Source organism: Passer domesticus, chromosome 16, assembly GCF_036417665.1.
Source record: "Passer domesticus isolate bPasDom1 chromosome 16, bPasDom1.hap1, whole genome shotgun sequence".
NCBI classification, from domain to species: domain Eukaryota; kingdom Metazoa; phylum Chordata; class Aves; order Passeriformes; family Passeridae; genus Passer; species Passer domesticus.
In genome coordinates, this window is record NC_087489.1 from 3544929 (window position 1) to 3564615 (window position 19687).

The 19687-nt window shown below is 45.3% G+C and overlaps 1 protein-coding gene across 3 annotated transcripts in view; it reads left to right on the forward strand.

The window, feature by feature from the left end:
* The first annotated feature begins 568 nt into the window (after positions 1-568).
* Positions 569-19687, forward strand: part of TRPC4AP (transient receptor potential cation channel subfamily C member 4 associated protein) — a 34994-nt gene continuing 15875 nt past the window's right edge. The window contains exons 1-7 of one of the 3 annotated variants that reach the window (XM_064391188.1): positions 569-749; positions 11379-11507; positions 11761-11877; positions 14418-14475; positions 15435-15490; positions 16966-17094; positions 18189-18390. In XM_064391188.1, coding sequence (XP_064247258.1) covers positions 624-749; positions 11379-11507; positions 11761-11877; positions 14418-14475; positions 15435-15490; positions 16966-17094; positions 18189-18390 — 817 coding nt within the window. In that variant the 5' untranslated portion in view covers positions 569-623. Of the gene's footprint in view, positions 750-1454; positions 1482-2324; positions 2373-11378; positions 11508-11760; positions 11878-14417; positions 14476-15434; positions 15491-16965; positions 17095-18188; positions 18391-19687 lie in introns of those variants that run through there. The other 2 variants (XM_064391189.1, XM_064391190.1) reach the window with 2 other exon arrangements.

A 19687-nucleotide genomic window follows, 5' to 3' on the forward strand; every position in this document is an offset into this window, starting at 1 on the left:
TCATCCAGAACCTCCAGCAGCAGAACCAAGGAGCTCGAGGCTGGGGAGATGAGGTTCCTCCTCGGCATGGTTGGAGCTCAGAGAACTCATCTGTGCATGGCTACTGTGGGTAATTAGCTGGATCTTGATTAATTCCCAGATTCGTCTGAGTAGGAAGGCACCCACACAGATCACCGAGTCCAGCTCCAAGTCAGTGACCCAGACGGGAACCGAAACTTTGCCACTGTGACCAACAGCTAATCTCGGATTAGTGCTCTGGGCTGCGTGACTCAGAACACCACAAACAGCCTCAACTGTTCCTTGTTCCAGTGCTGTTCCGTCTCACAAAGCTTTATTTTAACAAAAACGAACTGCGCTTGAGTCCTTGCTGAAGGGACACGGGGGGAATACGGTGTGTGTGTGCCTTGCTGAGGGCAACACAGCGCACAGCCATCCCGACGGGCACGGAGGCACCGGCGGGAGGCGGGCGGGGCAGCGCCGCGCACAGGCCGCGGCTCCCCTCCCTCAGCCGGCGGGCGCCCCTTCCGGCCGCCATGTTGGCGCGTCCCGCGGCTGCGCGCGGCGCGGCGCGGCGGGGCGGGCGGAGCGCAGCGCTGGCTGTTTGTGCGCCCAGCGCGGAGGCCATGGCGGCCGCGGCGGCGCCCGGCTCCGGCTGCGCCTCCGGCAGGGCCCGCGCAGCCACCACCAACATCCTGGCGCAGCTGCGGCGCGGGCAGCTCAGCGGCCGCGGGCTGACCCGCGGGGCGCAGGTAACGCGCTGCGGGCCGCCCGCGGCGCCTGGGCCGGGCGGGCGAGGCGGGGAGGCCGCGGGGCCGCTGGGGTTTGGGGCCGGGGCTGCGGCGCCTCCTGCCCGGGCCTCTGGCGGGGCCGCGCTGCCCGGCCGGCCTGGCGGGGCCTGCTCGGCCAGAGCGGCCGCTGCCAGCCCGGGCTCGGCGCTCCGGAGGGGCTCGGGCTGTAAATTATCGGGGCTATAAATGCCCCGGTGCTGGAGGGCGGCACAAGGGTGCCCCGGTGCCTTCGGGGCCTCAGCCGGGCTCGGGGAGCGCCGAGGAGCAGCGCAGGCTCTTGCCCAGCCGTTCTCCGCCTCCTCGGTCGGTGCGGCCTTCCCTGCAAAGAAAGGAAGCTCTGCCTGGGACTGTAACAATGCAGCATCGAAATTTAAACGTATTTCCTGGACAAAGGCAGCCTCGTGGTGTTAGGGCTTAGGAGACATTTTAGCTCCGTAACGCAGGTGGTTTTATGAGAAACTGCTCAAGGTCTGTTTCTTATTTGTCATCTTTTCCAGTTGATGATGCTGGGAAATACCAAGGAATGAAATCAGTTCCTTACCCCGGGCCTGTGCCTGTCGTGTTGCTTGTTTTTTTTTTGCAAAAGCTGCTCAAGGATAATAGACTGCTAATTTATTTTTGTGGAGAATAATTGGCATTTTTCTTGCAGATTAAATGCAGAATGGTGCAAAGACTTGGAGAATGAAACATGAGGTACAGAACTTGCATTCAGGTGCTGGTTTATTGAGCTGAAGTATCATAAGAGAGGTCAGATGGAATAAAAAATGGCGTTTCTCTTATTTACTAGTGCAGACAACAGCATTTTTCTTGATAAACAAGGATTCTGAGCACTTACTAAGTGAAGATTTATTTGATGCCTTTTCAGGGCTACCTAAAAATAGAGGCCAGACAAAATTAGGGAATAAAAGGCAGTTCTGTTTATTCAAGGGCCTTCAGGTACATCCAGGGCAGACGAAGCCCCCCAGGTCCACCCAAAAAATGGATCACAGGTCACTGGTTTTCACACTTTTATAAGTTTGGTCCATTTGCATATTGGGGGTTAATCTTCAATTACAGCTTCAGGTAATTAACTCATTTACCCCCAAGTTTGCTGCCCCCAACTCACTTTTGTTTCCATCTCTGGGCCTGAGGCAGTGAGGTGTCCTTGATTCCCAGCCTGGAGAGGAATTGCTGTGTCTGCCCACACTGGGAAAGCAGCAGCTCACACTGTGTGTGGGGTTTGGAGCTGTACACTGAACAATTGCAGGGTTACAAATACATGGAAAATACACAATCTAAAATCCTAAGGCATCATGTTCATCATGAGTGCCTGTGCCTTGTTCTGTAGCAGAGAGGTAAAGGAGCAGGTATTTTTTTACAGCTCTTTTGTCTTTATTTTGCTGCTTCCTCAGGTGCTCATTGGGTTAATCCTTAAGCAGAGGCAGTAATTTGCATCAAGATAAACCTGTATTGACTCTTCTCCTTGGGATTGTTTTAGGAGTGGATTTCCTACAGCAGGTGGACAAACTTTGTCTCACTGCCTTGCCTGTCCCCCTCTGCACTCTTTCTTTCATGCACCTCCTCAGGCACTGCAGTTTCAGTCAGGTAAACCTGTACCAACCTTATGCACCTCAGTTGTCTGTAGGATGGTGCTTCCACCTCTGGGCTTTGGTTTGCTTGAAGAATGCAGTGCTACTGTTTTTATTTTGGCCTTCTAAGCTTTTATAGCAATCAAGGAAACTTCTGCTGGTTGCATCCTCCTTATAATGCCCAAAATTGAGGTGGGGTTTTTGTTTCTGGGGTTTGGTTTGGTTTTGCTTGAAAAATTTTGGCATCCTTGTGCTGCCCAGAGGGTTAAAGCTTGGACACACAGAGCTCCCACAACTCCATAAATGCTGTAGGAGGGGATTTTAAATCAGTTTGTGTGAGAGCATGGAGTGCCAGGACAAGGGGTAATGGTTTCACATTGACAGAGGGCAGGGTTAGATGGATATTGGGAAGAAATTCTTCCTTGTGAGGGTGGGCAGGCCCTGGCACAGGGTGCCCAGAGCAGCTGTGGCTGCCCCTGGATCCCTGGAAATGTCCCAGGTCAGGTTGGACAGGGCTTGGGGAATAGTGGATAGTTGTCTCTGCACAAGGCAGGGGCTGGGATGGGCTTTAAGGTCCCCCCCAATCCAAACCATTCTGTGATTCACTTAAGCTAAGGCAGGGGGATAACATCTCCCTGAATGATTTTGAACTTTATGAATTCCGTGTCTCTTTACTTTTACCTTGAATCAGTTTTTTGTTTGTAGATGATCTAAATATAAAACACTTTGATGTAACTTTTAGAGAAGCACAAGGCAGTTTTTGGCTGCTCTCTTTTTTTTTTTTTAAGTTCTGTTTTTTATCAAAACATGCCCAGTTTCCTGCAGTTGACTCCTCAGTGGCAGCATGGGAGCCCTTGCTTACATTTCTCAACTGATTTGCTCCTGCAGAGCCTGAGAGCAGGTCAGGTTGCTGTGTTGGGGTGTAGAGCAAGTCATGAGTGTCCTTGAAGCACTTCCTAGCTGTGCTTTGGAAGGAAGTTTTGGGTCATGTGCTGCCTGGACTGCACTGCTGGTGTCCTGAAGGGAGGGGAAGCCCTTCTCAAGGTGTTAATTCAGGGACACTGGGGAGCACAGTTCTGTGCTGGGGTGCCTGCCATGGGCAGCAGTGGCATTTAGCCCCGAACAAAGCTTTGTGTACTATTCTTAGGTGATCTCAAGGTCCATTTTTGTATGAGGGAAGTAGGGGCTTAGCTGTGAGCTGGGAAGGATCACTGTTGACTGGCCTGCATCTAAAAGTTCATCACTGATCTTACAGGGACATAGAAGCATGAATATCTGAATATCTGGCAGTTTTGAGGTCAGCTGAGGCTCTGAAATCTGTATCCCTGCATGTTCCTGCTGTGCTCACCTACCCAGAGCCCTTGGCTTCCTTGCCACTTGGTGTCTTGCTTTATTATTAATAATAAATTATTCAGAGAAGGGCAACAGAGCTGGGGAGTCAGTCATCTGAGGAGTGGCTGAGGGAGCTGGGAAGGGGCTCAGCCTGGAGAAAAGGAGGCTCAGAGGGAAATTCTGGCTCTCCACAACTCCCTGACAGGAGGGGACAGCCGGCGGGGTCAGGCTCTGCTCCTGGGAACAGGGACAGGAGGAGAGGAAACAGCGCCAGGCTGTGCCAGGGGAGGGTCACGTTGGACAATAAGAGGAATTTCTTTTGGAAAGGATGGTTCAGGCATTGTCAGGGACTGCCCAGGGGCATGTGGAGTCCCCCCATCCCTGGAGATTGCAAGAAACAATGGACATGGCACTCCGTGCTCTGGGCTGGGTGATAGGGTGGGGATCACTCGCAGGCTGGAGTCTTGGTCTTGGAGGTCTTTTGCAATCTAAATGATTCTGTGATCAGAAGTTGATTAGCTAAAGCAGATTTCAGTGGATACTGCCATTATTTGTTCCTCTATCCATTTTACCCCTATTGCTGGCATCAGCTGCTGCCCTGCACACAAGTCTCAGTGTTGGTATCCGATTGCATAACCTTGGATCAGGATTTGCCTGCCCTGAGCACACAGCCCGTGCAAGGGGCTTTGCAGGGCTGAACCAGTGGCAGAAGAGCTTTCCAGAAGTGACACATTTCTACTAAGGAAGAATATTGCTTGTGAGGGGTCTGGTGTGTTGTCCTTGGGGCACAGCTGTGCCATGGATCACAGGCTCTGGGACAAGTTTGTGCTGCTGTTCCTTGAAAGCCAAGAACACTCTGCTCAGCTGATCAAGCTCAAATCTGCTTAGCAAGAAGGTACATGCTTCATCTGCTGCAAGGCAGCTGTGAGCAACATGCATATGGCATGAAACCAGAAGATATTTAGGTGCAGCTCTGGAATCCCTGTGGACAGAGCAGTGTAATATTGGACTAACCTGGGATTTGCTGCTGCTGCAGTCCCAGGAGCTGGGTGTCAGCACTGCTCTCACCCTCACAGGATTGCCAGGGCTTAGCTGAAACAGTCAGAATGGAAAAAAAGGAGTTCATTTTTCCAGCTGTATTTCATGCTTTGCTATCCCTAGGAGCAGACACTTCCCTTAGCAGGATAGTCCCTATCCACTCTAAAAAAGCTCTGTGGGAGGAAAACATTTTCTTCCTCAGACATCCTGATTTCACCTCCTGCCATTACAGGTTATCAGCAGGAGTAGCTTCCTAACCCTGAGAAAAGATTTTGGTTTTGAGTCAGCTTTTTGTTCCCTCCTTACAAGAGCACCAACAAAACATTAATGTGAACATAATCCACTTGAGTAGCTCTAATTGTGTGGGTGTTAGCAGGCTTAGGCCTCTTCAGGGGAGGACAGTGAGGGAGTGTTGGAAAGCCTGGACATGCTTTTGTTATGTAACAGGACCAGAGCTCTGGCATGCACTAGAAATGCTCAAAAAGGGGCTGTGTTGGACTTAAGCTGTGTTGATGTCTGACTTTTTTTGTATGGCTGAAGATGAGTGAGAAGAAAACTGTAGATGTGATACTCCTTATCCCTCTGCTTTTTCTTAGATAGTCCCACAGATTTTGTTTTCTTTCAAAATGAATTAAAGAAGAAACTTAGGAAGTTCTAAGGAAAAGTAGTAACTGAGAAGTTAATATAAATTTAATATAATTGTAGATATTAGTTGATCTATTTTTCTCTGAGAGTAAGGTCAGCAAAGCAAATATTAGTAGTTCTGTTCTGATCTGGTAGATCCTGTAGTGGGTTTGGAGAGCTGCTGGTGTCAAAGGGCTGTGTTGGAATTGTCCTGCTCTGGGAAGTGCTGTGGGGACTGGGGATTTAAGAGACCTGTTCCTTGTCTTGGTAGACCAGCTCTTCCTCCAGTTCTGGTGAGCAGAGCAGTAGTCTGGGAGCTCTGGGAATGGTTAGGCCTGGCTGGAAGCTCTGGCACGCTTTGTCCTAGGACAGCGTGTCCCTGGGTTCATGCCTGGCTTTTGGGTTGGCAGGAGAAGGGATGGGGGCCCGTGCAGGGCTGGGAGGATGGAGAAACAGGGACTCTAGCGCGGGGGATCTTGATGTGCACTTGAAGAATCAAGGGGCTGGAAAGAGGCTGGACATAAGTGCTCTTACACAGACTTCTCCCAGCAGAGTTTCCTTTCAGGATTAATATTTGTGGGGCTCTGCCCTGTGTTTGATCAGAGCTCAGCTGGTGAGTGACCACAGTGAGTTCTGCCCTGGAGCTGCAGGGCTGCAGTGCTCAGCTTCTCCCTTGGAATGCTTTCCAGAATTGCTCCATGGGCCAGCAGCTGTGTTCCTGCAAAGCTGCTGTGTTAAACCCAAAACTTGCAGGGTCATTTGCCTTGGTTACAGGCTTTTGTGGGAAAAGTTGTGTGAGGAAGGAGACAGTTTAGCCAGGCTGATGGATGGTTGTTAGCAGCTGGAAAGGAAAATGTAATACAGAGCTGGAATGGTGGGGCACTCCCCAAAATCCTGAATAATCGTTCTCCTGGCAGTCTGTCAGAGATGACTTCCTAAGTTATTACTGTTCAGAGGAAAATTAAACATTTAATTGCACAAATATTAGTTTCCTAGGGTTTTTTTTTAAAGGTACAGCTTTAAAGGCTTGAAGGAAAGGATATGCAAAGGCTTCAGTTTTATTAAGAATACATAGAGACCATGTGCTTGCATCTCTTTGTTGAGATCCACAATCTTGTGCCTGTTTCCTTTTAAACTTTCAAGACATTTAAATATATACTTCAGAAGTGGTCATGGAAAATCCCAAGAATGGAAATTCTCCTTTTTTTAAAGCACTTCCAGTGTTAATGTATGGTTGCAATGAGAAATTTGATTTAAAAAAACCCTTGTAAGTGATGTGTCATAGCTGTGAAGTCTGTCACAGCAGGAACCCTTCAGTGCTGTGAAGGATGCCTGGACACCTGAGTCACTGGTTTTGCTTTCTGAAAGATGACAGCAAACGCCCTCCTGTAGCGAGCACTCAGCAAGACAGTGTAATGTTTCAAGGGGAAAATGTGAAATAGAGACACTGTTTTATCAGGAAACTGACTGCCCTGCCCTGGAGAGCAAAGGGAGGATTAGCTCCTGGTGTTTCTGCCGCTGTCACCTCTGCTGGTGGTCAGCAGTTGTGGGAAGACACAGAGAGGTGTCACTGACCACAGCACAGCGCTGGAGGCAAGTTTAGGAAAATCAGCTTTGCTTTGTAGGGCAAGGAAGATTGTCACAGTGTGGGAACAGAGGTGGGAAGGAAAATCCTCTCTGGAAGGGGAAGGATTTGGGAGTAACTTTAGCTCCAAGAGATCTTGGGGCAGTAAGAAATGTTTTGGCAATGCTGGGCACTTGCCAGGGGGGAAGAGCTGTTCCTGTGCTGCTGGAACTGTGCCTGAGGATGAGCAAAGTGAAGGGGACGAGTAGGAGGGAGACTAGACTGATCCAGGGATGGATATAGGCAAATGTTAATGTATAACTTCATGAAGATGCACATATTATTCATAATTATTTATTGACTATCATGCAAATCAATGCCATCAGGGAGGTTTAGGCTGGATATTGGGAAAAGGTTCTTCCTCCAGAGGGTGCTCAGGCTCTCCAGGGAATGGGCACGGCCCCGAGGCTGCCAGAGCTCCAGGAGTGTTTGTACAGCACTGCCAGGGGTGCCCAGGGTGGGGTTGTTGGGGGGTCTGTGCAGGGCCAGGAGCTTGGTTTGACAGTCCTTGTGTGTCCCTTCCAAGATGGGACATTCTGTGCTTCTTATTCTGTAATTTTTGAATTAAAATTGGATTTTAATTCAATTTAAATCAAATTTAAATTAAATTGGATTTAAAAGACAGTAGGATTAGAAAGAAATTTAAATACTTACAGTTGTGTGCGGTGTCTTTTTTCAGCCCTTTGTGTACTGTCAAGGAAAATTATGCACAGAAGTTATTTAAACTGTGTAGTCGCCAAGTGTTCCTATGGTAGTTATCAGTCTTTGGAGTAATCTCCTGGGAAATCCTGAGCTCCAGTTCCTTAGGAGTCTTTAAAGGGAAAACCACTCAGTCTGATCTGCCTTGCAGGCACGGGTGGGCTGGTGGCACATTTTTTATCTCTGAATTTAAATCCTCTCCAAGGTCTCTGATTGCCCTTCCATAAAATGCCACGGCTTGGTGGCAGGGCTGGAGCAGGGGGATGGGGATGTCCTGGTGAGGTGGTGATCACCTGGCTGGGGAGCAGCATTCAGGGAGCCACAGGTGTAAAACCAGGGTGTACAGACAGCTTTGGACTGGGACATAGCCTGGGAGCTCTGGGTGAGCTGGTGTGTGCTACCGTGTTTGCAGGGATCAGCCTGGAACAGAAGCACTCTGCAGAGCCCCAGTGTGCTGCCCTGGGGTTGCTCTGTGAGCCAGACCTGGGATGTGTTGCAGCAGTCTGGGAAGTGACTCTGCAGTCCTGTTTGTACCACTTTGGTTTGCTGCACCTGGCTCTTACAGAAGTTTCCATGCTGCTGCTCTTGTTTTCCCAGAAGTGATCCTTATTCTGTTGTGTCCTAACACCAGTAGGGTGTGACAATTTCAAACCCAGCTGCCAGCACTTGGGGAGATCCTGGCTTTTCATGGGTACCTCTTCCAGCTGGGCTGCTGCAGCCTCTACGTCTTGCTAGATTATACCTAACTTCTCAGGTTTTGTTGGAAGATTTCAGGTATTTTATCCAGAGCTTTTCAGTGAATGAAGAAAATCAGTGTTGGATTGCACTTTTTGTGCTTGAATGAGACCAAAAAATTCCACAGAGGAAAGGAGTCCCAAAAGACCCAGTGCTGATTTTGATGACTATTCAGTAAAATTTCCCCAAAAAGAAAACCTTTTTTTTCTTATAAATGAAAAGCATTGACTAACTGCTGTTATGGAAAATGGGAGATGCAGTTTTTAACCAAAATGGCTGTGAAGAAAGGCAGCTCCACAATGTCTGATTGAATTTTAATCCCTTCCCAGAATCCAAAAATCTTTGCATTGGCAAATACCACCCGGCCACAATGGAAATATCCAGAGCCAGGGTAGCCTCAAATACAGAGCAGGGACCACAAGCCAGAGCTTGCAGTGAAACCAAAGATGTGTTAAATCAAGAGCAAGAAAACCCTTTTTTTTCTTTTTTTTTCTTTTGAAAGCAGATAAAAGATGATGAAAGCAAGGAAACATTTGCTTCACTCTTTCATAATTTCAGTTCTGAAAGTTTCCTGTGGCTGCCTCTCAGAGCCTGGGGCAGGGAGAGGAAGCCCTGCTAGTCCAGAAATGGGAGTGGAGATGGCTCAGATGGATCCTGCCCCAAACCAAGGAGCATACATGTGATTAGCAGTGTGGTGTTAAACCAAACACAAGGTTTTAACTTTAATTAAAGGCTTTTGGCCTTTCCTGACAGCATTGAAGTGCTGAATTCTGCCCTGTGTTGCTGGAACCTGTGATGGCAGCCTGTGCACGTCATCCCTGCCTGTGGTATCTTCCACATCAGCTGGAGCTGGAGAGTTGGACTCTTTCCCTGGCGTTTTGCTGTGTGTTCTGTGCACTTTGCCCAGCAATTAATCCCGTTCCTCCCACTGCCTGTGGGTTTGTCCTCCTCCCACACCTGGGATGGGGCAGTGGTGGAGCTCCTTTGGCTCACTCTGTGCTTGGTTTCTCGAGGGGAAATGGAATCTCTGACTTCCAAGGAGCTGACCCAGAGCCCAGATGATGAGAAATGATTTTGGCTTTCTGGTTTGGTCCTCTGCTATTTCTCCTGCTCAGAAGGAAAGTGTGGCATTCTCCAGCAGTGCTGGTTGATTCCTCTGATTCACAAAGCAGGGAGAGGTTAAAAACTGGAGAGAATTTTATGTCCCAGGTGTGCTCATGCTGCTTCAATCAATGCTTGTAGCAAGAAAACCTGGTACTTCTAGACCCTTGAAATTCTTATTTAGCTAAAAATTGAGGCTTTTCATCAGGAAAAGAGTTCTGAGTACTTGGGAATCTTACAAAGAGGGTGAGGACCCATACTAGCTACATTGCCAGGCTGAGTTCTCAGCTTTAATCAGTTTTCTGGTCTTCCTGTATAACAAGAGAGCAAAGGGTTAAATTCTGCCAGGATTTAGAGTATATTTGCATATAATTGTCTAATCAGGAATTGAATGGCCCTTTGGAATTGTGCACTGAGCTGTGTCTGAGAAGGATGTCTTGGCTGAAAGAATAAGTGAGATTTAAGCAGTTGGGAGGGAAATGTCACTTAACCACAGAAAGGTGCAGAATGGCAGCAGCTTAGGGGTTTGGCCTGGGAGGAAGAGCAAACCCACAAATGTGTCAGGGAAGGGTCAGGCTGGAGCTCAGGGAAAGGTTCTTCCCCAGAGGGGCTGGCACTGCCCAGGCTCCCCAGGGAATGGGCACGGCCCCGAGGCTGCCAGAGCTCCAGGAGCGTTGGGACAGCGCTGCCAGGGGTGCCCAGGGTGGGGCTGTTGGGGGGTCTGTGCAGGGCTGGGGCTGGGCTGGGTGATCCTGGGGGTCCCTCCCAGCTCAGGACATTCTGTTTTCTAAGGTTTGCCTTGAGGTGCTGACCAGAGGATTGGGGTTTTCTTTATTTAGTTGTTTCTATTTGGAGGGCACATAAAACATTTGTAAACCCAGGCAAAAATCCTGCTGGAATTGTTGTCTGCTTTACCCTGTCCTGTGTATAAGTCCCTGTATTGGGGTTGGTGTAGGCACCTCTGAAGTATCAGAGAGGAAAGGAGTTAAAGGTTTGTCAGCATTGACTGGATTTTCATTGAACATCCTAAGCTCCTCCTTGACAGATCTCCTGGCATTAACCTGGAAGTATTCACACTCCAAAGGATCTTTTGTGGATTTTAAGCAGAATATTTTAGTCTTGTGCTGCTACTTTTATTTTTTAGGTGTTAAACACAGTGATGAATATTAAGATACGTTTTTTTGGTTTTTTTTTACTTTAGGGAAAAAGGAGGAACATTGAAGAAAGTTTAGACAGCTATAGGAGCAAATGCCAAGTGTTCTTTTTTGTGGTTGCAGACTGTTTCTCAGGATAATGCCAGCATTGTTGTTCTGCTGATTTAGTTGGTGATCTCCATCTACAACCATCCCAAGACTAAAGAGGGAATTTTCTCTCTTTTATATGTTCCTGCTTGTAAACCTTTGTGATCTGAGTCATTGCTGTGACCAGTGACTTCAGGGACTTGGCTGAGGAAATACTCCTTTTAGCTGAATGCATTAAGTAATGCAGCCTTCCCATCCTCAGCATTCTACACCTGAGACCAGTGTCATTTGAGATAGTGTCAGGGCACCCATTTCCTCCTTCCCTGACCTGTCAGTTGGAGTTCTGCTAATGGAATTGTTTAGAGACTAATGTGTTGCCAATTTAAAGCACACCATCAATATAAAAATACAGAATGAGATTATGTACTCTAAATGGCATCTGCTTTAAGCTCTGTGCTGCTTAAGATACTTTGCATCTGTAAAATTCTGCAGCTGCCTGTCCTGGATAAATTGCTGCATGGAAGGAGGTACTGGATTTTGTGAGCTCTTTTTCCAGGAAGGTGATAAGGTTATTTTCCTGGTTATGAAGCACTGGACACATGGGAATCACATTCTTCCTTTGTTGCAGATCACAGAGGCCTTGTTGAAGGAGAGAGATAAACAGGCAAAATGGAATGGGATCCCCTTGCTGTTGCAGAAGCTGTATGAGCACAGCCACCCAAACAGCGACTTCTCCCAGTGCCAAAGCATCCTAAAGGTACTGGCTGCACCCTTCTTCCTAAAGCTTGACATAATTCTGTTGTGGCTTTCTTTAAAGTCTACTGTGATCATACTCTATTAATTTCTTAAGCTGTCTGCATGATGGTATCTGTAAAAATTGGCTGGTAAGTAAGAGCTGGGGTGCAGGTGATGATTAGTCAGTGGGATCACACAGATAGTGGAAGATAATTGTATTTATAGTGATGAACAGTTTTCTTCTTGAACCATCTCTATTTTTCTCCTACATGCAGGAAATTTCTCCACTTCTCTCGATGGAAGCCATGGTTTATGTCACAGAAGACAGAAAAGCTGCTCAAGAGTCCAGTTTCCCAAACACATACACATTTGATTTGTTTGGAGGAGTCGATGTAAGTGTGTTTATTCAATATCAAAAGATCTGCATGATAATCATCCCACTGAAAAATCTCTTCAGTGAGGTCTTTGAAGCTTCTAAATGCAAACTACAGAATGACTTTACCAATTTAATGTTAAGCATTAGAATTGTGCCACTTTCTGTTAATCAAAATAGGAAAAGGGTGTCTTTTTCAAGGTGTTACATCCAAAGTGAGGTGTTTAGTTCTTATATGATATACCTGACTGTTTCTTTAGTTAATCTTTTTCTTACCTTAAAAAAGATTAGACCTTTAGTTCTGAATGAAGACAGTTTCAATGATTCCTGGTTGTGAGATAAAATAAGAAATGGGCATTGGAGCAGTGAGAATTTCACTTAACACTGCGGGATCTCTGGCAGTTCAAGCACGCCAGGGCTCTGTCCTAACCAAGGTGTTTGTGTTTATTGCTTCATCTCTGCCAAAGTGTTTAAGCAGAACTGGAAGGTTTCTGTGGACATGCTGGCAATTTCTCATTTTGTTTATTTGCTCTAATTCTACATTGCACAAATACCCATTTGCTCTGTTTCGTGGTGCCCAACTCTGGCTTGGCTTTCATTAGAAATGTATTATTTGTATTTTCCAGTGAACTAATTGACAGACTCTTTATTTAGCTTAACTAAACAGATTTTGCTATTTATTTTTTGTCACGTTTATTTTTTGTTATTTTGTCTTTGTAACAGAAATAGCATTTTTGTTATTTTATTTTTTTCACAAGTAAAAGCTTGCTTTTACTTAAAGCTGCTCTTTGTGTTGTTTTGAAATGAGCACTGCTTTAGTTGCTGCTGTCAGTTGAGGGCAGAAGCCTTCAGCTACCCAAGCAAATGAGAACACTATGAAAATGTTTGAAATTTCCCTTGTTTTTAAAGGAAAATAGTGGTACTTCTGTGTAAATGATTTTAACATAGTGCACAGAATCTGTGTGTGTTGGGGACAAATTATTTTTTTTGTTTGGTTGGGGCTTGTTTTTTTCCCGCTTGGGCTGGAGATGGTAAATATCAGATGCACTGTAATTACCTGGTGCTGTGGTCAGAGATTTGGCTGATAGAGGTGGGTTTGATGGGATTAAAGGCAGATGGAAGCCAGTGCTGTGTGTTTTCAAAGATTCTGCTCCAGGATTTGGAAGGAAAGAAGTTTGATCTGCTGGTGCTGTGTGTGCCACGTGATGATCTATATTGCAATATTTTGAGCTGTGGAACATGAGTAACTTTGAAGGACACTCAGTTTGCAGTGTACTCTCTAGGCTACAATGTGTGAGACTTAAAATATTTTTGGATTCTGACAGTCTCTACATTGAGGAAGAGCAAAGCCAGCTCAGTGGCTCCTCCCTTTATATGAATCCATGTAAAATAAGACCTGAGAGTGAAAATACACCAACCTCATGGATTTTATACCTGAATGTAACCCCATCCCAAGAAACATGATCTCATCATTTCCTTTCTGCTCCTTCTGCCTCTGCTGAGAGGCAGAAAACCCAAGAATTAAAGCATAAACCCCAAGCTTTGAGATGTGCATTCTCCTCCTAAAACACAAGCCATTAATATGAGATCTCTATTACTGCAGTCATTTTTCTCTACCCTATTAATGCTACTACAAATATTGCTAAATATGTATATTCCTCTTAAAAGCTGCCTATTTATTTATTTATTTGTTGGTGCTTTTAATGTAGCCTCCAGTGATGTCAAGGTGGTTTCCTGTGTGTCTGGATCAATAGTTCATTAAAAGAAGATGGGACAAATATATCAAGTTGTAAACTCCTAAATATCTTGTGAGTTGGCACAGGCTGGGTGATGCCTGCATTGCTGTCAACAATTTTAAACTGAATTTTAAAACCAGCACCATTTGCAGTAGTTCCTGCAGAAGTCATCGGCTCTTTCTGTTTGCCAACTTCCATTTTTAAATAAAGTGCTGTTTCTTCAAATGTTTTAAGCTAAACCAGTGGTACAGACTAGAACAACTAAAGATCAGTTGTACATCAGTTGGAACCACAGTCCTGGTCTTGGAAAGCTGATTGTTACATTCCTTAAATAGAAATATAAATGTAAATATACATACAGGGTCCTGTACACAAGCAGTGGTTTTTGGTGCTGAGATAAAATCTGGAGCTGCTAAATTCTGGCTGGACCTGAAATGTTTTTGAAGCCCAGCAAGATTTAGGGAAAGCCTTTGCTAAATTTGCATCTCTTTGCAGATTATTGCTAAAGATTCCTTATTTTAAGAGATGTGTGATCACCATCCTTGATGTTATCTGGAGGCATGTGAAGTTGCATTCCTTGCAAGCTCAAATTCTTTAAAACTTGCCAGTGGGAGGTTATTTTGTACAGCTCTTATTGTTTCTTCAGGGTAAATGCAACTATAATTTGTCAATATGATTTTGATACCAGTGGGGGTTTGATTGTAGAGCCTTCATTATTCACCTCTGACTTCAGCAGAAACAGATTTGGGTTTGTCACTGACAAATTAATTGGTTATTTGTATCTCGGTGATCATTCCCTTAATTCCTTGTCTTACTTTTACAGCTTTTAGTAGAAATTCTCATGAGACCAACCCTTATTACACAGAAAAAGAAGCAGAAAAGTAAGTAAACAGGTGGTTTATTGCTTTCTTTTCCCCAGTTTTGCCTGATGTTCTGCTTCAGACAGAAATTATTCTACTTTTCTGTTATTCTCTTTCGATCCCAGCAATTTCCTGTTGATTCATTTAGGAGTGAATCACTGGTTTCTTTGTTCTCCCTGGTACTGACTCGTGCTGGGATTTGGGAGAGTCACCTGTTTCTGGCACAGGTCTGGAGCTTCACGCACTCAGCACAACACACTTGACTCAAAGCACTAAATCTTCAATCAGTGGAAACTCTCCTTGCTCCTGTGGCTACAGCTACAGTGAAAAATTATTAATAATAAGCCACAAAACATTGTTTATGTAATGGAAGCTACAGAGATTGTAAGATGAGTAGCTCAGGAAAACAGCACGCTGTTTGTTACATGACTGCTCATTTCCACATTGCTGTAGGGACAGGGGGTGGGTGCAGTGACTTCAGCTCCTTTCCTGCTGGAGCAGCTTGGCTGCAGTGTTTTCATTTCCCCTGTTTGGGATTCTGCTGGTTCCCTGAGCCCTGCTGAGGGAAGGGAATGTTGTGGTGCACCCTGTGCCCGCTAGCCAGGGAACTTCAAAGGTGAAGTGACTAGAACTGGAGCAATTGAAGGTCTGTGCTGAAAACATATTTTAAATATTAAAGTGCTGTGGCAAAGCAGATTGGAAGTTTTTCTGTGAAGTCCAGGTGCAGAGAAAACACACATGAGTTTCCAGTGGAGAAAACTGCATGAACTGACATTTTTTTCCCCATACAAAAATAATTTAACATGTGAACAGGTTGGGTGTAGAGTGTTTCTTGTGGCTTCTATCCCATAAGGCATTTGCATGTGTGCTCTGAGCTGGCAGCCTGAAGTTGTCACCCATCCCCAGCTCTCCGTGTCCCTCCCATGCCAGGCTGTTCCTTGGCAGGGAATGGCTGCTGAGTGTCTGCTCTCTCTTTGCAGTAAGTGATGACCTCATCAAGGACTGTTTAAGCATACTGTACAACACCTGTATATGTGTAAGTACAGCTCTTCTGGTCACTTCTTGCATGTGCTACTTGATATGACAATAAACAGACTTTTAAATGTAATTTAAACTTACTCTGAAGCTTTACATTAAAATTCCTTCAGTTAAATACAGCATCACTCTGTATTTTGATGTGTTGCTCAAATAATTCATTTTCTGACCTGTATTGGCAGCTTAAGTTCCCTTGTTTGGATCTTTCTGTCTCTGTTTCCATAGGAAAGCTGTGCCAGCCTTTGTTATGTTACAGCTTAAAATCTGACGCTGAGAATGGATGCCTGACAAGCTCAGCTACAGCTGGTCTTGTTCAAAACTGGGACTGGCAAAGGGTTTTAAATTTGATCCTGCAACTCCATGTGCTGGATTTTAGTTCAGTCCAGTAGTGGCAGATCAGTGCAAAGGAAGGTGCTGGGTTAAAGGCCTCTGGAAATACCTTGTCATTCAAATCCTGAAGCTAAAAGCAAAGGCCTCAGCTTATGCATGCAGGGAACATCCTCAGGATTGTTTACTTCATCACACACCTCATTATGCCAGAGCCTAGGGAACACTGTTTAACAAAAATTTTAAAAAGAGCCAGTTAGTGGCTTGGAGCTCTTCCAAAAACATCAGTCTGATCTCCAGAGTTTGAGTTTGAGACTAGCTCATGTCTCACTGATAAGGATCTGTGTACACATGGGAGAGGGAAGAGAGGGAACACTTTTTTCCCTGGCTTGGATGATTTATTTTTTTAACTGCAGGTAATACAACTTTTGCAAACTGAGAGTAGCATTATATGCTAAAAAAAAAAAAAAAGTTTGTAATTTCTAGACTAGCTGCTCTGTTTTAATTCACTTTGGTATTACTGCAGGGATTGGAGGAGAAGTGTCCAGGATCACAGAAATGGCCTGTGGGCAATATTAGCTGGTTTTATGCTTATCTGTAAATATTGGGGAAATATCTTTGCCAGTCTGGTTCTGTGAGCACTGAGAATGTGTCTCATGGATAAGACACAGCTTTGCAAGCAGTGAGGATGTAACTGTGAGTTCCAGGAAAGCCTGGCTGTGCTCTCAGCAGAGCTCAGAGCACGAAAGGCAGCCTTAAACTTGGGTTTCCATGCCTCAGTCTGACTTTGGGATTCATCACCCTGTTCTTTTAGGCCAGGTTGCTCAGACAGCAGTGGTTTGGGAGCTGCTGTGTGTGCAGACCATGGCATGGAGCTGGTCACAGTTTGGATACAAGCAGAGCCCAGGCAGGCAGGCTTGGCTTTAGGTTCAGACAAGGGAGCAGCTGCCTGGAGGTGAAGCCTCTCGTTCCCGTGTTGTTGCTGACTCCAGACCAGGACTGGAGATGGTTTTGGTTGCCACAAACAGGACATTGCCTGGTTTCAGGAGCAGCTGGCTCAGCAGCACATCCTGTGTAGGGCTGTCCTGCTGTGCTGTGCCACGGCTGCTCGGGGTGAGCTCTCACTGGGCCTGTGTTGCTCATTTGCAGACGGAAGGAGTCACAAGGCGGCTGGCAGAGAGAAACGACTTTGTGTTGTTCCTGTTTACACTGATGACAAACAAAAAGACATTCCTACAAACTGCAACGCTCATTGAAGATATCCTGGGAGTTAAAAAGGTTTGTTACTGCTTTCTTAATATCATTTGTATGGCTTTTCAGCCCAGTGGAGGAAAGAGAGCTGTTTCTTTGAAGAGTTGCTGAGGATAGTCCTCAAAGCTGCCATTCTCACTTCTTGTAGATTATTTGAAACCTGCCTGTTCACACTGGTAATTAACTTCAGTCACTTCTCATAAAGAAGCCAAACTATTGCTGTGGTGTCATACTTGTAGTGCTTTTATCCAGTTCAGAGAATGGTGGCAGCTGTGTCCCCATGGTCTGAGTCATTAAAGAATAGCCCGTATTACAAATAAAGAAAATGAACCTCATATAAATTCAGTTTTCATCCTTGCCTGCTGATTGTATTTGACATACTTCACTTGTGTTCCTCACATCTGGGAGGTTTCCTGTGTATTCCTGGGTGTTTGTCACCTCTCTGAGAAGTTGTAGGCTGGGGACACAGGGCACTTAAATCATCTGCACAAACCTGGTTATTGAACTTAGTTACCAGCATCAGTTGCAGCTCAGTGCCCTGATGTGATGCAAGTAAAATACTCGAGGTGTAACCTTGGGAAAACCTTGATTGGAAAGAGTCTGTGTACATTTTGTGGAGAAGGCCAGGAGTCTGTAACCTAATACTTTATTATTTAGAGTAAGATTGAGGTTGATGTACTTCCTGAAACAGGAAACAAGCTTAGTTTATCTGAACAATTTTTTTTTTTTTCTGAAAGCTGTTTTCAACATATTTTTATTAAAAAGAGCTTCTGATGAGTAGACTGAGAAATAATTTAGAAGTTCTTATCTGTGAGTTTCAAAGAAAAGACAGGAAGAAACAAAATTGAAATGTCTAATACCTAAACATAATTTACGTATTAAATCAGGTTGTGGTTTTGTGGGTTTTTAGTTAAAAAAAGGCCCCCACATGTTTTTTGTAAATATAAAAATAGTATTTAAAATATGGATATCTGTATTTTTGGAATTGCTAAGCCTGACAGCTGTTGTAGATCCCAGCTGCTTCTCCTTTGTAACACTGGAATAACCCAGAGGGCTCCCCAGGGAGGACCTGCCTGTGTTCACTTACTGCCCTGTGACTGAGCTGGTGTTGTCTCCTCCAGGAAATGATCCAGCTGGATGATATTCCCAACCTGGCCAGCCTGGTGTCCAGCTTCGACCAGCAGCAGCTGGCCAACTTCTGCAGGATCCTGGCTGTCACCATCTCGGAGCTCGACACGGGCAGTGATGACAAGCACACACTTCTGGCCAAAAATGCCCAGCAGAAAAAAAACTTGGGCCCTTCCCGAGCTGAAATTAATCAAGGTAATTGTTGTGTTGTAACAAATCAGAATAATCTCAGCAATGTCTAAAGTTTTCCTCTTCTCAGTGTCACACTGTATTATGTTTCTGAAAGACACTAAAAGTGTTGTGTCTTCCAAAGCGTTTTTCTTGATTCACTCCCCTCAGATTGTTTCCTGAAAATAATGTTTCCTGTTAGTGAAACTGTGTAGCATTTGGTTTCATGTGGTATTGCTAATTAGGTGGGTTAACTTCTGTCATTACAGCATTCTCTGAGTAGCTTAAAATAATTGGATTTGTTTTCTATGCCTTAGCCACATCCATGGACTTCCCCTTGGAAGCTCTCAATAATTCTGTGTCCTCCATAAAATATGAATTCCTGAGCTAAAGCTGCCTGCAGTGTGGTTGCTGTTGGAGCAGTTCCTTCTCTGATTTTATCTGATGCTGTCCTGAACAGGATGTCTTGTCTTTATCAAAAAGAGAAGTGTGTTTAATATTAATTATGTTGCCCAGTGTTTCCAAACCAGCCTTGGAACCCTGTGGGGCTGATCTCAGCCTTAACTTTGGGCACAGTGCAGCTTTCCTTATTGTGCTGGGTATTTCTCAGGTGCAGAAGTCTTGCCTAGAAGGATGAGTAGGAATTGGAAGAAGTTAAAAGTACCATCAGATGCAGAATCTGCTGTTTTCAGCTCTTGCTGTGCTGAATAGCTTTTGGGCTTCTGAAGCAGATATTTGCATAGGCCCCTGCCAAGCAAATGTTTAGCTAATCTTTTTTTATGGGCACAATCAGAGACTGATTCTAAGGCTGAACAGTATATTCTATTTAAAAAATTTTATCAGGGAGCTTACTCTTTCAGAGATGCAACTCTTTCATGTAATGTTCATGGGCAATTTCTGTGTCCTTTTCTCCTTGCCCCTGCAAGTGGGAAGTGAAGCTTTAGCCATGTATCTTTAATAAGCAGGTCCTGTAATTAAGTTGTTCTTGAAGGCAAACTGCACCTCCCCAAACATTCTGCAGAGCAGTGACTTCTGTCCTTGCACTGCTCTTTCTGAGGGTGCAGCTCCAGAGTTGAAACCCTCACACCTGGGGCTGCTGTGGTGTCTTCTCCACCTGTTTGGCTCCATGAGGAGCTAATTCAGGAGCCTTCAGCTTGAAAAGCAGTCAGATTTCCTCCCCACTGCTGCAGGGAGCCAGTTCAGTCACTACAGACCAACACCATGGGAGGGAAAATGAAGGAGGAATGGGGAGGTAGAGCTGCCCCTTCCAAAAAGAGCTTTATTTCTGCCAGCTTAGTTTGCAGCCAGATCAGTTCCTTGATAA